This window comes from Zalophus californianus, chromosome 13 (assembly GCF_009762305.2).
Source record: "Zalophus californianus isolate mZalCal1 chromosome 13, mZalCal1.pri.v2, whole genome shotgun sequence".
NCBI lineage: Eukaryota > Metazoa > Chordata > Mammalia > Carnivora > Otariidae > Zalophus > Zalophus californianus.
This window is the reverse complement of record NC_045607.1, coordinates 32336077-32349032: the sequence shown is the minus strand read 5'-3', so window position 1 is coordinate 32349032 and position 12956 is coordinate 32336077. Positions and strand designations below refer to the sequence as shown.

General features: G+C 38.5%; 1 protein-coding gene across 1 annotated transcript in view; it reads left to right on the top strand.

The window, feature by feature from the left end:
• Positions 1-8232, top strand: part of TGFBR1 (transforming growth factor beta receptor 1) — a 55150-nt gene extending 46918 nt beyond the window's left edge. Inside the window, 2 exon segments of the mRNA XM_027615585.2 lie at positions 3677-3695; positions 3698-8232. Of these exon segments, the coding sequence (XP_027471386.2) occupies positions 3677-3695; positions 3698-3801 (123 nt within the window). The 3' untranslated portion in view covers positions 3802-8232.
• The last annotated feature ends 4724 nt before the right edge of the window (positions 8233-12956 follow it).

Here is a 12956-nt window from a genome sequence, read left to right as displayed (position 1 = left end):
AGAGTACAGGTCTTTTACCTCTTTGGTTAAGTTTATTCCTAGGTACTTTGTTGTTTTGGGTACAATTGTAAATGGGATTGTTTTCTTAATTTCACTTTTGCTGTTTCATTATTACTGTGTAGGAATGCAACAGATTTCTGTATGTTGATTTCTGAATTCATTTATCAGTTCCAGTAGTTTTTTTGGTGGTCTTTAGGGTTTTCTATATATAGTATCATGTCCTCTGCAAATAGAGGTCACCTACATTTTATTATTTTTTTTAAAGATTTTATGTATTTATTTGACAGAGAGACACAGAGAGGGAACACAAGCAGGGGGAGTGGGAGAGGATGAAGCAGGCTTCCCGCTGAGCAGAGAGCCCGATGTGGGGTTCTATGTGGGGCTTGATCCCAGGACCCTGGGATCATGACCTGAGCTGAAGGTAGACGCCTAATGACTGAGCCACCCAGGCGCCCCCACCTGCATTTTAAATGAATGTGTCCTTTTGATCAGGGCAGCCCGGAACAATAGGATGGATCTGGATGGAAATTAGGAAGCCTGGATTCTAGACAGCCTGGGCACCATTTCAGAGTTTGACTTGGGCATATCATTTCAGTTTTCCAGACCCTAACAGGCCTTTTATTTATTTTTTTAATTTTTTATTGTTAAGTTAATCACCATACATTACATCATTAGTTTTTGATGTAGTGTTCCATGATTCATTGTTTGCGTATAACACCCAATGCTCCATTCAGTACGTGCCCTCTTTAATACCCATCACTAGGCTAACCCATCCCCCCACCCTCTAATGTGCCTTTTAAAAGGAGGAAGTTGGATAAGGTGATTGGGAGGATGGTTCTGATGATTTGACATCTTACTCATCTGATTGCCTGTGTGACCATTCACCAGGAATGTAGGAAAAATGCTTTCCAGCAGTGTCTGAGATTCTCAACCCCAGCTCTTACAAAAACTTTAGAAATATTTTTGTACTTGTAAATTTAAAGAATTCCTAAGACAATTTTTATTTAATCTATATGTAATTGCTAGCTGTCACTGTTACAATATTGGCAAGGCAGAGCATTTTCCTCCAGGTGTGAAGTTTTATAGCTGAAGAGGAATAAAAAGCTAGTGACTTAAGTAGTTGATTTTACATATCAAAATAATGTAGGACTTGGGGCGCCTGGATGGCTCAGTCCTTAAGCGTCTGCTTTCCACTCAGGTCATGATCCCAGGGTCCTGAGATCAAGCCCCGCATCGGGCTCCCTGCTCTGCGGAAAGCCTGCTTCTCCCTCTCCCACTCTCCCTGCTTGTGTTCCCTCTCTCGCTGTGTCTCTCTCTGTCAAATAAATAAAATCTTCAAAAAATAATAATAATGTAGGACTCAATGGTCGAGACATTGAGAGAGCTCCTTAGCTACCTCCCAACAAAATCAAGTGTCCAGGCCCAGATAAAAATACGTCTTAGCATGCTCAGAGAATTTGCATGTTTAACAAATGAAATTGGGCTAGATTTTGTCTTTTACAAATTTGATCTTGATATTGCAAAGTGCAAACTGGAAGTATTCATGTATTCATTAAATAAGTAGGGCACATTATTAAACAGATGGCTTTTTAAGCATGAGGAAAAGTTAACAGAAAACATTAAGAGTACACATGCAATTTGCAGTTACTGTCACATCGTGCTGAATTAATGCCATTGCTGTCATTTTTGTTTTTTCTCCATTTGGCTAGTTTTCTGTTTCACTTTACACTAATTCAGTCTTTTGCTTTTCTGGGGTTTATAAATCTCCTCTCAATAGTTGAAACACATTAAGAACATGAAACTGATAGAATAACTAAGAAGTATCTTCCAGAACCTTCTGAGCTTTTCCAGTCTGGACTTGTAGCTACCTAGGCCAACTGAGCAGCTTTCATCTCGGGAGATCCCTCACCTTTTGTCCTGGGATTCTCTTTGCCTCTGTTACAGTGACTCTTCCTTCCTGGACCCCATGACTTCCTGTTTCTTGGTTTATTCAACTCCCGCCATCTTTTAAGTCTCTGCTCAGATGTTTCCTTATTAGTAGACATGATACCCCTTTAAAATATCACCTTCTTTCCCTGGCATATTGTATCTCCTTCCCTAAATGATGTTTCTCCTTAGCACTTACCACTGACGGTCCATGTATTTCACTTGTTTATTAACGATATGCTTTGGCTCCCTAGAACGTGAGCTTTATGAAGATAGGGATTTTGTCTGTTCTCTTTTGTATCCCCAGTACCTAGGATGGATTCTGGTAAATGGTAGGCTCTCCATAAATTTATAATTTTGTAGAATTGAGTATATGTATGAGTTGGGCATTTGGTCATTTTTATATGGAAACCAGTGTTCATTTCTAGGAAATGTCCCTGAAGTATTTCTTTGATTTGTTCCTTTCTGTTTTCCTCTGTTCTCTTTTTTCCACTCTAGTTTTGAATGTTAGACCCCTTAAGAGGCCTTCTCATTTTCTTATCTTTTCCCTCTTATCCATCCTTGATTTTTTTTCTAAACTTTCTGCAAGGTTTATCAACTTGTATCTTTTTTTAATCAGGTTTATTTTCCAGTTCTTTTGTCACGTTTTTGCAAAGTCAAACAAGAAGCAGGAAACTGTCAGTGATGAATATGAGTATTTTCTTTATCTCTTTGAGGATATTAATAAGTTATTGGTATTTTCTTCTCTGTACAACTGTTTTGTTCAAGTTACTTTGGTCTGTTTGTATCAGCTTCTGCCTTCATACTGCTTTCTCTGATGTCTGATCAAACTCCTATTCTCTCTCTCTTTTTTTAAATTAACATATAATGTATTATTTGTTTCAAGGGTACAGGTCTGTGATTCATCAGTCTTACACAATTCACAGCTCTCACCGTAGCACATAAACTCCTATTCTCTTCATGTTTAAAGGCAGGACACTGGAAGCTGATGGAAGCTTTATGCATATGAACAGCACTTACCCACTGTGACCTTTAGGGTGACCTAACTGGGTTGCTTACATCAGTTGTTGGGAGCCACTGATATGTCGGTATCTTCAGGTCTTTCCTCTTGGGCTCACATTTCCCTGAGAAGACTCTTCCAGTCTCTTGCCTGGAGGAATATCTACAAGTTGCTGCCTGTGTTTTAGGGAGAAAACCTGTGGTCTTCTCATTTGTGAGTTGTCAGTATGGAACTTTGCCCCCATGTTCCCCAAGTCAGAAATCTCTGTTTTACCCTCCCAGAAACAACCTCTAATCTTTTGCTGGGGTGAGAGTGGGGCAGTCACCCAACCGTGTGAAGCTCGGGGAGGGGCAGGTATCTGGGGTTCCAGCTCTTTTGGCCAATCCTCATGTTTTTAGCTTGAACTTCACATCAGAGGAACTCAATGCAGTTAATTCCTTGGTTCTAGGGAGTTTCTATGTGAGTTAGGTTCCTTTTTTGCCTTGACAGCTCTGGGTTTAGGATTCAGCTTTTTCAGGTCTGCTAAGTAAGTTGGGCCCTCATCCATCTGCTTTCCAGCTGCTGACACCAATACCCCACTGATGGGAATTGAAGTCATTTCTATCTATTTGCTCTTACAAATAATGCGGAAATAAAACAATTGAACATATGTCACTTGGAAAGAAGATGTACAGAATAAAGATCTTATTCAGATGAATGGAAAGCACTCATTGGCACTCATTAATTATTTTTCTTCTATTATTTTTGCAGGCCTTGAGAGTAATGGCTAAATTATGAGAGAATGTTGGTATGCCAACGGAGCAGCGAGGCTTACAGCTTTGCGTATTAAGAAAACATTGTCACAACTCAGTCAACAGGAAGGCATCAAAATGTAGTTCTGCAGCTTTGCCTGAACTCTGCTTCTCCTTCAGATCTGCTCCTGGGTTTTAATTTGGGAGGTCAATTGTTCTACCTCACTGAGAGGGAATAGAAGGATATTGCTTCCCTTTGCAACAGTGTAATAAGGTCATCGAGAAACTCCCCAGGATTTCTTTGGACCCAGGAAACGGCCGTGTGGGTCCTTTCTGTGCACTATGAACACTTCTTTCCCAGGACAGTTACAAAATGTTGTGTAGTCTACCTTTATTTTTTATTAACACAAAACTTGTTTTTTTGTTTTTTGGTTTTTTTTAAAGATGATTGCTGGTCTTAACTTTAGGTTAACTCTGCTGTGCTGAAGATCATCTTTAAGGGTAAAGGAGCTGGATTGTTGCGTTATATAAAACATTTCTTATTTTTAAAGAAAGTGATTTATTCCTGGTTAGTACATTCTCAGAGGATTCTGAACCACTAAAGAGTTTCCTTGATTCAGACTTTGAATGTACTGTTCTATAATTTTCAGGATCTTAAAACTAACACTTATAAAACTCTTATCTTGAGTCTAAAAATGACCTCATATAGTTGTGAGGAACATAATTTATGCAATTGTATTTTGTATACTATTACTGTTCTTTCACATATTCAGAACATTACATGCCTTCAAAATGGGATTGTACTATACCAGTAAGTGCCGCTTCTGTGTCTTTCTAACGCTTACAGTCTGTGTGTCTTAAAAGCTGTAGTATTTTAATTCAAAAAATTTATTTATCTGGGTAACCCAGACTTTTCTGTTTTGTTTATTGGAAGACTTTTTGTAGTATGTCATTTGGTATTCCATTTTGAAAATGCCTTTCTCCTACCAAAATGTGCTTAAACCACTGAAGAAATGAAGTGGCATTAATTGATAAATGTTATCATGGTCATTTTTTAATATTCTTACATCAAGCTTTTGCATCTAAATTGTGTTGTCTAAGTATACCTTAAAAAAATCAAGTGGCACTGTAGATGCTTATAGTACTCTAATAATTTAAAACTTGTAGCATACAGACTAATTTTTCTAAAAGGGAAAATTTGTCTAGCTGCTTGTGAAAAGTTGTATGGCATTCTGTAAGCCATTTTTTTTCTTTATCTGATCAAAGACAGTGTTATTTTTTTAAGAAATGAATTACATTTAAAATTAGGGTGTGTTAATGTTAAATAATAGGCCTTTTTCTAGGAAGGTAAAGGTAGTTAATCATTTGAGTAGGTAACAGGTGTGCAGGAGAGTTACAGTTGTTATGTAGGAGTCAGTGTTCGGTGGACTTTCTGTCTTTGTAACTAAGGTTAGAGTTAGCGTGGTTCTGAGGTCTCACTACACTTTGAAGAAGGCAGCTTCTAATTCAGTCTTTTCTTCTGTGTGCAGATACTGCAACTGCTTAATTTACATGGTTAGGTAATAAGTTTAGTATACCCTTGATATTTGGGAGAGTGGTACCTAAAGAACATTCTGAAATTTGGTTCTCCGTTTACAGATGTTTTCAGGCAAATTCTGTGTTTAAAGCAAACTTGTCATGATCTTCACACTAAGTTGAAACTGGCTTATAGTAACTGATTTTTACTTCCAGTGCTAAAAGTCTTTTAGGGTTTTTACGGTTTTCAGAGTTCTCTTTATCACTGTGATCGTATTCTGATGGAAGAAAAACTATCATAGCAATGAGGCAAGACATTGACTTTATAGTGCTATCAATTTCCAAATGAAAGGGTCAGAATAACCTTTATAGTATTTGGTCAGTAAGAGATAGTGGCCATTTACGCTGACTGAGCTGCATTCTGATCATCTCTTTTCTCTTACACATAGAATAAATTTGAAAGACTATTTGGTCTTAAAGCCAAAGTAATTTTAGAATGAATGACATATGCATAGGAATTTAGTGTCAGTTTCATGTGTTTAAAAACATCATGGGGAAAAATGTGCTTAGAGGTTAATATTTTGACTCCAAATTTGAGTTTTTTTCTGTAGTTACCATGATTTTGTCAAAGCAAACGAATGACAGACGTTGAGGGCTTTGTTTTTATAATTATGTTATATTTCCTGTTTAGTAATCTCTAGCTCTCTGATTAGGTACTTTTTTTTTTTTCTTGGCCATTTCTACGCCTACCAGATCTGCTTTATGAAATCCAGGGGACCAATGCTAAAACTATTTTTATATAATTTTAAGAACATACCAAAAGTTCTTGTCTGATTTAAAATTGAGATACATGATTTCTCACTTTCATATAAGGTAATCAACTTTTACTGAAGATACTCTTTATTAAATCAGAGATTGAGTTGCAATTATACTCTTGCCTAAGTGGATAAAATGTACTTTTGGTGAGTCAGGGAATTTTTTTAAAAGTTGGAGTTTAGTTCTAAATTCGGTTTACATATTACTGCAGCAAATTCCTTTTCTGGCTAATGACAGTTTGATAAACTCCGATTAGTTAATATTGAAAATGAAAGTCACTTAAAAATGAAATAGATCATGATTACTGTGGCCATAACTGCAGATAACGTTTGACTAGAGTATTGATTTTCTCATTTAGATACACAAGCCTTTGTTTATACTGCCTGTCTTCAGATGCTCACCTTCCAAAATTAAACTTGGTTTAAAATATACCTTCAGACCAATTACTTGTCCACATCCATTTCGTCAGTACCCCGGAGGAGTGGGGATGCGGGAGGTGTGACCCAGTGGGGCACAGGTATCCCTGGCCTGCCCTTCCTGAAGTTTCTCTCAACCTGCCTTCTTGCTGGTCCCTGACTTAGAGATGAATTGCCTTGCCACCACCCTTCCTCGCCCACCTCCCTTCAGCCGCCTTTTGACTGAATAGCTGCTTTGGAAATCTAGAGTAAAATGGTTGATGGAAATGTGGGACATGCTTCCATTTCCTTGAGTCACTGAATGTTGCTGGGAGGGTTCTCCAGGTTTGGAGATGGGGTGGATGATGGCCCTGCTGGCTGCCTTGTTGTGACTTCAGCTGTGGCCAAGGAGTGGGAAGGCAGTGAGGTAGCAGTCATGGCAGCAGGAGCTGTGCCAGAAGCAGCGGCACATCGGGTCCTCTAAGGGACAGGGCGAGGTCCGAAGCCCGGAGTCTAAGTCTGCTGTAGTGATAGTGCTCAAGAAGTGCCTTGAGTCCGTGCACAGTGACATGGTTAGTAACATCAAGAATTCCACATTTCAGTTCTTGTTACAAAATTTCAGTGGTCACTTGGCCATTCTGCAGCTCATGCATGAGCTACCTTCAGTTCCCCCTCTACATCTGAGAGCTGTCCCGTATAGAATATTTTATAAAACAAGATGGCATAGTGCTAATTAAAATGCAGAACAAAATCAGTATCCCCTTAGACATGTCCTATCAAGAGTTTATTTTTATCCTTGCACTGAAAGAGTGATTAAGTCAGCTGTTTCTTTTTGTTTCTTGACTGTGGCAGTGTTCTGGCTCCAAATGATGGAGATTCCAAATAATGGTTCTGTTACAGCATGGCAGGAAATGCCAGTTCAGATATTTTTGAGATCCTAAAGAATAGGTCTGCACATGTAATCTGTAGCTCCTTGTGTCTGTTTTGGAATGCTGGACTACCCATGGGCCCTCTCTCTAGGAATGCTGGAATTCTAAGACATTCTGAGGATTGTCAGTACACTTAAACTTTTCAACACCATTATGCAATCTTATTTGTAATTGTAGACTTTAAAGAATGTGTTTAATAACATTCAACCTGTTTCTTAAAGCTTAAAAAAGAACTTAAGTGAATTTGTTTTTATTTTTTAACGAGATTTGTGAATTGAATATCATGAACCGTGTTTTGATATCCCTTTTTCACATTGTGCCAATGGAATGGGGTGTTTGATATTTCTTTATATGTCAAGGAGATGCTTCAAAATGTCAATTGCTTTAAACTTAAATTACCTCTCAAGAGACCAAGGTACATTTACCTCATTGTATATATAATGTTTAATATTTGTCAGAGCATTCTCCAGGTTTGCAGTTTTATTTCTATGAAGTATGAGTGTTATGTTGCTAAATTACTGAAATGGTACTGTATTGTTTATATTTGTACCCCAAATAACATCTTCTATAGTTTTTGTTTTCTGTATTTTATTGTATTTGTGCAAAATTCTTTTGGCTTTATCAGTGTGATCTCTGCCCTTTCAGATGTGTACAGAAAATGTCCATATAAATTTTCATTTAATTTGAATGATTTTGAGAAAACTGTAAAGAGGAAAGAAAAACAAAAACTGCAATTCCCCATAAGTTTTTAAAAGTTGTATATTGTATTTGTAGTAATATTCTGAATGAGTTGTAAATAGGAAGTAGAAGAGCGATGCTTATGTCAAGTCCTAACACTACAGTAGAAAAATGGAAGCAATGCAAATAAATGACTTTTTTCCCCAAGTGCTAGTGGTATAATTTAAAATAAACTGTGTATATTGGACTGAGCCATGCTGTTATGAAATGTAGTTGCTGTGGATATTAGAATTTTTGGATTATTCCCCAGTACAAGTTACATCGTAACGTGGTTGAGAGGTGCCCACCTGCCCCAAGGTGCCTCCATGGGTGTGGTGGCTTCTTCCCACATGTGCAGGAGTTGCTGATCTGACAATGGACAGGATAGGACCTTCCTCCCTGTGAACTATGTTGCCTCTTGCTCAGCAGATTTGCTAAGGTTGTGTTAAAGTGATGTCATTATTTTGATTCTCAAAGTTTTGCAGTTATTTTCAAAGGAAATTTAGAGTGTTTTCATCTTTCCTAATTGAAGGATTTGTGAGAATTGACATAATTTGTAGAAATAGGCTTGGCTTTTTTTTTTTTTTTTTTTTTAGTAGATTTGAACAGTTAGTATGCTGGGAGTGGAAATTTGGCTCATGAGAAAACAGCAGATAGTGGATGAGGAGATGTGGGCCCCAGAACAGTTGGGAGTGGTTTTGTGGAATGGCTTGCTCTTAAATTACAGATTGTCACTTCAATTCAAAGACTGGATTTAGGGATTTTTTTTTTTCTTTCTCCATAATAAGACACATCACTAGGATGTAAAGCTTTTGTTGAAAGATGGAAAAAAGAATTATTTTTAAAACATAGATTCAGAAAAACAGCAGAACCAGCTTTATATTGGTCTCTTCTAACTTAGAAAAAATGTTTTTACATATGTGGTCTCATGGACATATCTTGCAACTCTGCACTTTTTTTTGTTTGTTTTACAGTTGAAGATTTACAAAACAATGGGGCTATTCTGAAAGATGAGTAGAAAAACTTGATGTTATAAAATCTAAGGCTCAGTCATGCATGGTTCAGCCATGCATAATTTTTAAGAATTGGGAAAGAAATAATACTAAATCATTAGGAAAATAATGGAGTTTTTATGAGAGCTAAAGAGAAATGGAAAAGGTAAGAAACTTAACTATTTTCTGTTAGAAAGAATAGAATTATAAAGGGGGATTGGCCACTTAAGTATTTCAAAGGGGAAAGAATCCATTGAGAGAGGTAAGAAAAATCGGAAGTAAAGGGGAGTATTGGTGTAGACCAGTAATAAAATGTGCACATACTGTGGTAGGCAGCACGAAAACACTTGGGATCTTAATATTGTAGTAGATGGTGTACAGGGAGGTCTGGTTCTTTGTTTGAAGGGAGATGTGATTAAGAAACTATTTGGTAGTGTTAGTCATTTTTATTTTTTTAAAAGATTTATTTTAGAGAGTATGTGCATGAGTGGGGGAGGAGCAGAAGGAGAATCTTTAAGCAGCCCCCCTGCTGAGCCTGAGTGGGGTGCCTGTCTTGGGGGCTCCATCCACTCACCTATGAGATCGCGACATGAGCCAAAACCAATAGTCGGATGCTCAACCGACTGAGCCACCCAGGCACCCCAATGTTAGACTTTTTTTTTTTTTTTTTTAAGATTTTATTTATTTTTTAACAGAGAGACAGCGAGAGAGGGAACACAAGCAGGGGGAGTGTGAGAGGGAGAAGCAGGCTTCCCGCCAAGCAGGGAACCCGATGCGGGACTCGATCCCAGGACCCCGGGACCACGACCCGAGCTGAAGGCAGATGCCTAACGACTGAGCCACCCAGGCGTCCCCGCAATGTTAGACATTTTAAAAGGAAAAACTACGTGGGAAAGGTTATGGACATCAACCATAAAATCACACTAGAACTGTTGCTTGGCACCCCTGATACCCACAAGAGGAGTCAGGCAGTCATGGGATTCATAAGCTGAAATAGATGTGGGCACTCAGTGAGGGATGGATTAAATGCACGTTTGAGACTTAATTCCAGATGTGGAGAGATGATTGCACACTTGTCATTACCTAGTGTTTTGAGTTTTTCCAAGTGCTTTCATATGTATGATCTCACCTGATTTTTGGAACTAGGACAGATGGTGGCCAACTGAGTGTCCTCAGGAGGGGACAGAGGACCAAGAGGAGCCTTTAGGGAATGGGTGAAGGTGAACTGGGTGTGGATTTTTAGGGGTGAGGCCAGAGAGGGCAGATGAGAGGCTCAGGGGTACCCATCTCTTCTTCACTGGCCTTCCACTTTGTGAGCTTCTTCACTCCTGGCTTGTTCCCTGGGAGTCTGATTGGGGAGTTCAAAGCCTTGTAGCTTGGGATGCCCAGTGGCAGCTGCGCAAGCCCCAGAGCTCAGTCTCAAGGACAGAGGCCTCAAAAATCTCTCATAAAAACAACAACCCCCCCCAAAACTTAGAAAGCTGAACATTCTAGATGTTCTCAATATGTAGCAGACCTACCTATATCTGAACAGGCTACAGCAGTTAAGAACAGTACAGGCAGAATATGCTATGGATGACCTACAGGCATGCTTCTCTCTGGTTCCTGAGTAGGGGAGGCTCAGGGAGGGCACTGGGTACAACAGAGCAGACTTTTGTACACCAAGCTCAGATCTTTCCTTCTTTTTACCAACTATTGGATTCACAAGAGTGTAGGGGAGGTGACTCCTGCTGCCCCAAGCCCCTCTAGCCAGCTCGGAAGGGCTGGAAATCCACCCTGTGGTTTTGACTCAGATTTAGGGCCTGCAGATTCCAATTAAGTTGCCACTCTCCCCAGTAGGCCCCAGAGTGTCTGGTATTTCTACATCTAATCTTAGAGCCTGCTTAGGATAACAGTCCTCTTGGGAATCTCTTGACTCAAGACCAACGGAGGGACTGTGGGTTCATGGGTGATGCTTGTACTTTCAGGAAGCTCCAGGGATTTTTGGTTGGATTTGGATACAACTAGCTTTGAAAAATGAAGGCATAAAATAAGGTGGCAAACTAAAGAGATAAAAAGACTCTGTTTGTTGCCTGTCGATCTGCTTTCAAAGAAACACTTCAGAATGAAAATAAATAACACCAGATGGTCACTCAAATCCACAGGATGGAAGGAAGACTACTGGAAGTGGTAAATATAGGAGTAAATATAAAGGATTGTGTACATGTATTACTGACGTAACAAATTACCACAAATGTACTCACAGCAATACCCATTTATGATCGCATGCTTCTGTAGTTTGAAAGTCCAAGTATAATGTGGCTGAGTTGGTTCTCTGCTCCATGTCTTAGAAGGTCAAAATCAAGGTGTTGCTGTACTGCATTCCTTCTAGAGACCTAGGATAAATTCACTTCCAAGCTCATTCAGGTTGTTGGTAAAATTCGGCTCCATGAGGCTGTAAGACTGAGGTCCCCATTTCCTTGCTGTCAGAGGAGTTGTTCTCAACTTCTAGAAGCCACTCACAATTCTTGGCTATTGGTTCCTTTCCTCCATCCTCAAAGCCAGCAACAGGAATGTGGGTCCTTCTCATACTTCATCTCTCTGATCTCTTCGGCCTCACCTCGTTTCTCTCTTCCACTGCATTTCTCTCTGATGGACTCTTCTACCTCCCTCTTCTATTGCTCATAGGTTACATGTCATTACAGTGTGATTACATTGGGCCCATCTGGATAATCTAGGATCATTTACCCATTTAGTAACCTTAATTTTATTTGTAAAGTCCTTTCGTGGCAGTACCTTGATTGAATAGCCAGAGGATGGGAATCTTGGGGAGACATTTGCCTACGCAATAAATATACTTTTTTCTTTTTTAAATGGCACATTATTGTATAAAGCAATAATGATAACACTCTAACATAGATGCAATGTATATTACAAGCACAAAATGTATATAATAGCACAAAGGAGGGAGTAGGAAATGGAGCTATATTGAAACAAACGTTTGTGTTTTATTGAAATTATGTTAGTATTAATCTGAAGAAGACTGTGATAAATTGAAATGCATATTATTGTAGTCCCTAGAGCAAGCACTAACACAATACTCAAAAAAAATAGAGTTAAAAAATCAACAGAAATTAAAATAATAAAAGAAGGTGGCAAGAGAGGGACAGAGAAGCAAAAAGATGACACATTTGAAAAACAAATAACAAAATGGTAGCCATAACTCTAACCATACCAATAATTTCATTAAATGTGACTGGACTAAATACTCAAAAGGTAGAAATTGTTGGAATGGATAAAAAAAAAGCAAAACTCAACTATATGGTGTTTACAAGAGACATAGTTTAGATACAAAGACAAATAGTTTGAAAGTAAAGGTGTGGAAAAATATATACCGGGCAAATGGTAACCATAAGAAAGAACGGCTATATTACTATCAGGCAAAGTGGGCTTTGAGACAAGAAATATTACTAGAAATAGAGGACATTTCAAATGATTTTAAAAAGGGTCACTATATCAGGGAGCTATAACAACATAATGTATATGCATATAACAACAGAGCCCCAAAATACATGAAGAAAAAGTGACAGATTTGGAAGGAGAAGTAGACAATTCAACAATAATATTTGGAGATTTCAATATCCTACTCTCAATAATTGATAGAAGAACTTGACAAAAAAGCATATAAGAGAACGCTGTTAGTCAACTTGTCCTGACATTTGTAGACCACCACCCACCACTAGCAGAACACACATTCGAAAGTCCACATGGAACATTCTCCAGGGAAGACCATATGCTGTGCCATAAAACAAGTCTCAACAACAAAATTGAAATCATAGGAAGTATCGTCTCCAACCATGTTGAAATTAAATTAGAAGTCACCAACAGAAAGAAATCCCCAAATATATGGAAATTAACACATTTTCTAAATAACTCATATTGAGGAAATCACAAGG